Raw genomic sequence first — 5,317 nt, 5'->3', positions numbered from 1 at the left:
AACTAACAAATGTAGATAAAATTTTATATATTATTGTATAAAAAGTGAAAACAAACTTTGATTAAAGACAATAAACTTTGGTCGCAAAGTTATACCTAAACAATGTAATTAGGGATAAAAGAATTTAACACATAAAATGGATAAAAATAAACTTTGATTTTAAATGAAAATTTTTATTTTACTTTTTCAATTAAATTAATTAAAAAGTAGATATAAATATTTTTTTCCAACAAATCAATGATATTGCATTAAATAATGTTTTATAAAATTTGGAACAAAAAATATAATACAACATTAGGAATTTTTTTTCATATATATATAACGACCATTATTGTAATTAAATCTTTGTTTATAAATTTGTTACAAATTTTATAATTGTGTCGTCAAACCTTTTTATGTAAGTATTGTAAATTTTTTTTTTTGTTTTTCAAATTGTTTATTATAGATAAAGTTGGAATACATCTAGATTTAAAAAACAAAGATATATGTGTTTGTTTAAGATAGAAGATGCCCGAAGAGGTTTGAAGACTCTTGTCCATATGTACGCCAGGAAGATGACGCACATACCTTTTTAGGTGTGTAGTTTTGAGAAAAACCAATAGTCTGTGAAGCATAATGTTCACACGTGGTCTGCACGACGCAGATAGAAGATGCCAAGAAGATCTACAGACAAAAAACAAACAACACATACCCTTATTTATTTGTTTATACTGATTTTACACCAATATCAAACAAATTTTAATGTTTGAATACCATCATACTGATAATTAATTTTAACATTTGAATACCATCATACCAATAATTGATAAAACATTTATTGGCATAAATAAATATTTATTATAGTAAAAGAATATTTTTTTTCCACGTATCACTCATTTAGACCTACTATTTAATAATATGTCACTTGTCAATCTTTTATTTTTCCTAATTAATATTTTGCCAAGTGTCATTATACTCCTCAAATTTACATATATAACCACTAACTAGGTGTGTGACCCGTGTATTACACGGGTTTATTAAAAGGTCCAAAAATAAAAGGTGTGAGCAAAAAAAAAAAGACCATTCATGTAAGTTTTGGTAACCACAAGGACCATGTTCATAATAAAATAAGTAACAACTGAGTTCGTGACTTTTGGTAAATCACATGGACCCTTTATGTAATTTAATCTTAATTAATTTATACTAATAAAATTAATTAATATGAATTCACAAATGGAAGGTATTATCTACATTAATATAATTATACATTAATTAATATATCAATAGAAATAGGAATTCACAAATAGAAAGTTATTATATACATTAATTAATGTATTAATAAAATTCATTAATATGAGATGATATTTAATAGGTGAAATTTGACTAAAAATGAAAATTCTATAAAAATGACAAGTGGATATTAAAGAATTCAAAAAATCTAGAAAATGACAAGTGTCAAAATAAATAAGAAGATGACATGTGTCAAAATCATTCTTATTTATTATGGTAGATTGCACATATAACCACTAAATTTATGGATATTAAAATCTTGGATTCCGTTTTTTTAAGTATACCTAATTACATAAAAACAATTCATGCACCTTTATCTTCAAAATAAATTTCAAATATTTATTTAAACCAACAATTATATATATATATATATATATATATATATATATATATATATATATATATATATATATATATATATATATAAAAGTTATTCAAAATAATTTATTAGCAATTATTAGTTTTTTTCTATTTATAAAAGCTTAATTTATTTTGTTACCTAATTCCCACAAGTTATAACCTAATTTTATATAAATTAATTACTTCTGATTTAAATAGAAAACCTAATTATTTATTTACCTTTATCTTAACATGGTTTTTTAATTTTCTTAAAACATTCATGTTGTTGGGTTTTCCATTTTACTTGAACACCACTTAATTAAATTTCACTCATTTCAATAGTTATGAAATTCTTTGCAACATCACATTATTATTTTCTCATATAATATGGTTTATTCGTAAATTATGGTAAAATAATGAGACTTTAATAAAACTGGGTAAGTAATAAAACCGTTAAACCGAAAAAAATATGGTCAAATCGTCATTTTTACCAGTAATTTATGTTTTTTCTTAAAAAAGTTTTAGTTTAGAATATTGTTCGTAAATTATGATAAAATATTATGATTTTTTTTGGAGATTTATTTAAAAAAAAAAAAACAAATCCATATAAGACGTTTTTTAATCATTTTTATATGTATAATACAAATTTTGTCAAAGACTAGAAAACAACTTATCAAAGTATTACGTTTGATATTGGATAAACTAATCGAAACACTTTTTTTAAAATATTATTTTGACATGGGATAAATTAATATAATTATTTCAAATAAGCAAAATCCCAAACACCCCGTTATACTCGAAATGCAAATTTCACTAAAATATATACATAAACATTTTCTATGCCCTTTGTTTGAGGTCAAACGCAAAGCCGTAAATCTCTTACGAATAGCCCAATAACGAAAAATTGGTTTGAACTTCGGAGGGATGGTCCTTTGGGCTATTTGGCCCTATTAGACCGCCCACCAACAATCTGAAATGACCCGACAATATCCCCATCGGCCATCGAAGATCCGGTGGCCGATAAACCGACAGCCGTCGACGTTACGCATAATAATATGGAGTAATTAATTAATAGAGATACAAATTCGACGATGTATTTTTCACAACAGACGCCAAAATTTAGGAGAAGAAAGAGAGGGGTCTCAGCCTACATACGGAGAAATTGGTGGAAGAAAAGGTGAATCAAAGAAGAACGTCAAAGCTTTTTCAGATCCTGATCGGATTCGACCTCAAAGGTAATTGACCATCTCCTTATCTCTTCGCTTCCATTTCCGTTTCATATTTAATCCTTAATCCTTATACTTCATAGAAGTTTATCGGGCTAGCCTTTTGAATGCTAATTCAGCAATTAAGTTCCTCATCCTTTGTTATCTGTAAGTCCGAAGCGTTCTCTAGAACGTTGAACTTCGTTGGTGTGAATTCGACCTTATAGTTTAAAGGCTGTTCATCTTGTTTGGACAATTTTAGGTTTCTTTTAGTTTCAAATATTTGATTTGTTCCTTTTGTGTCTGTCTGTTTAAATCATAAACATGCGATTACTTGAGATTGAATCAGAATCAGATAATTAAGCATCTGCAACTGTCATGCTCTACATATTTGTCACCTTATTACCGAAACAATCTCTTGTGTTAGGTATAAATGTGGCCTCTACATATCCTTTTAAACAAGCTACTAAAAGTCGAAGGACATGATGATCATGAAGAAGTACACAATATGAGTTTTGCTGAACGATACGATTCAAAACCATCATTGAAAAATAGGAACGTCAACAAAACAGTATTGGGCCACTCGCACTTTGTTGAAGTAAGTCCATTTATCAATTGAAAACCTGTCTTCCTGAATTCAAGATATCAAGATGCATTATCATCTCTCTAAAAGGAACTTTATATTTCTGGATGTTGTTTAGGTCCCACATATAAAACAATTACGATCATGGGATTGTGGTCTTGCATGTGTTCTGATGGTTTTGAGAACACTTGGTCTCAACCATTTTGATATTCAAGATTTAGAGGATCTGTGTTGTACAACCAGGTATCTTCTTCTTCATAACATATAAATATCCAAAATATAATCAATCTTTGAATAAATTTATCATTGTTTGTACTTTTGTAGTATTTGGACAGTGGATCTGGCATATTTATTGCAAAAGCTTTCCATTAGATTCTCATATTTCACAGTAACTTTAGGTGCCAATCCAGATTTTTCAGTGGAGACGTTTTACAAGGTAATTGATATTTGAAGTTTGAATCCTCATTGAGCCACAACTTATTCGATATTTTAGTTACACTTTTAGATGCTAAAATTCCCCTTTTTTTTGTAGGAGCAATTGGCTACTGATATCAAGCGAGTAGATATGTTATTTCAGAGATCTGTAGAAGAGGGAATAAAGATAGAGGTACAAGAACATATGAACATCTTGATGCTTTGTTCATGAACCTTAAAGTTTCTCCTTTTTAACAGTTCAGGTCAATTAAGGGAGAAGAAATCATCTTTTTAATCCTATCAGGAAAATATGTTGTGATTGCCTTAGTTGACCAGTGCATTTTGAGGTACACTACTTAAAATATATTTATAAATTAACAATGTATCGTTAAATCAAGAAGCTTAATTCTAATTTTGTAGTAAGTCTTGGAAGGAGGATGTTCATACGCCACAGTTTTATAATGGCACTGCAGCATATACAGGTGAGAATTGACCTTTCTACCCTCACTATTTATAGATGAAAACTGGAAAAAATCATTAACAGGTATGATGATTTTTATAGGTCATTATGTTGTGATATGTGGCTATGATGCTCATAATGATGAATTTGAGATCCGAGATCCAGCCAGTTCTAGGTATGAATATCATTTATCTTTGAACACATACATAATGGCCTTTTGATTTTATTAAGTTTTTTTATTGCAAATTTTTGTCTTTTCATAACATATTGATGAATTGTTAAATATGTAAAAAGGAAAAGTGATAGGATCTCATCCAACTGCTTGGAAAAAGCTCGTAAATCCTATGGCACAGATGAAGATATCCTTCTGGTAATGAACTATGTATAAACACAAATAACGCCACACTTTAAACATCAAATCAAAAAGAGAAGAAAAAACAATTTTAAATTTGGATCTTGATTTATTCTAATGTGTAGGTATCGCTGGTAGATACAGACACAATTAAAACATGAATTTGATGAATATTTTTTCGTGGATAATTGGTCTGATCATGTTTGTCATGTAGAGAGTACAATTGTTGTTTGGTATTCGGTTTCTTGAATATTGTTGATGTATGCAATTGATCATGTAGAGAGAACTTCATTTGCACATTATAAAATAAGTATGATGAGAGTTTGAGTATTATGATTCTTGTAGGAAGATTTGGTATTATGATGTATGAATACAACAAAACTGTATCATGTAATATGGTTGATATAGTGTAGATAAATCCCTTAAATTTGTTGTAAATAATAGGCTGTTTGTCTTCATTGCCTTGTTAATGTATTTATGGTGCCATTGAGGTTAACAAAAGGTCTCAAATAGGTCAATTTGGTATTAGTTATGTTCAACTTGACAAAGTGGCTTTCGAGATTCTTTTTCATAAATTTTGGCTGTATATCATGGTAAAGTTTGCAATGTTATGTTTTAATTGTGAAACACATTTTTAGTGAAGGTATTTCGTTAACTAAAACGAATTGGATATAAAAAATACTATTAAATTAAAG

General features: G+C 28.2%; 1 protein-coding gene across 1 annotated transcript; it reads left to right on the top strand.

The window, feature by feature from the left end:
• The first annotated feature begins 2,641 nt into the window (after positions 1 to 2,641).
• LOC111912272 (guanylyl cyclase 1) lies at positions 2,642 to 5,080 on the top strand. Its single transcript, XM_023908000.3, has 10 exons — positions 2,642 to 2,843; positions 3,241 to 3,411; positions 3,515 to 3,639; positions 3,721 to 3,832; positions 3,929 to 4,003; positions 4,069 to 4,157; positions 4,231 to 4,292; positions 4,373 to 4,445; positions 4,565 to 4,640; positions 4,748 to 5,080. Exons 2-10 carry the CDS (start codon positions 3,247 to 3,249, stop codon positions 4,781 to 4,783), a joined length of 813 nt encoding a protein of 270 aa, XP_023763768.1. The 5' UTR covers positions 2,642 to 2,843; positions 3,241 to 3,246; the 3' UTR covers positions 4,784 to 5,080.
• The last annotated feature ends 237 nt before the right edge of the window (positions 5,081 to 5,317 follow it).

Source organism: Lactuca sativa, chromosome 2 (genome assembly GCF_002870075.4).
Source record: "Lactuca sativa cultivar Salinas chromosome 2, Lsat_Salinas_v11, whole genome shotgun sequence".
In the NCBI taxonomy this organism is placed as follows: domain Eukaryota; kingdom Viridiplantae; phylum Streptophyta; class Magnoliopsida; order Asterales; family Asteraceae; genus Lactuca; species Lactuca sativa.
Note: the sequence above shows the minus strand (reverse complement) of the source record. Positions and strands in the feature narration are given on the sequence as shown.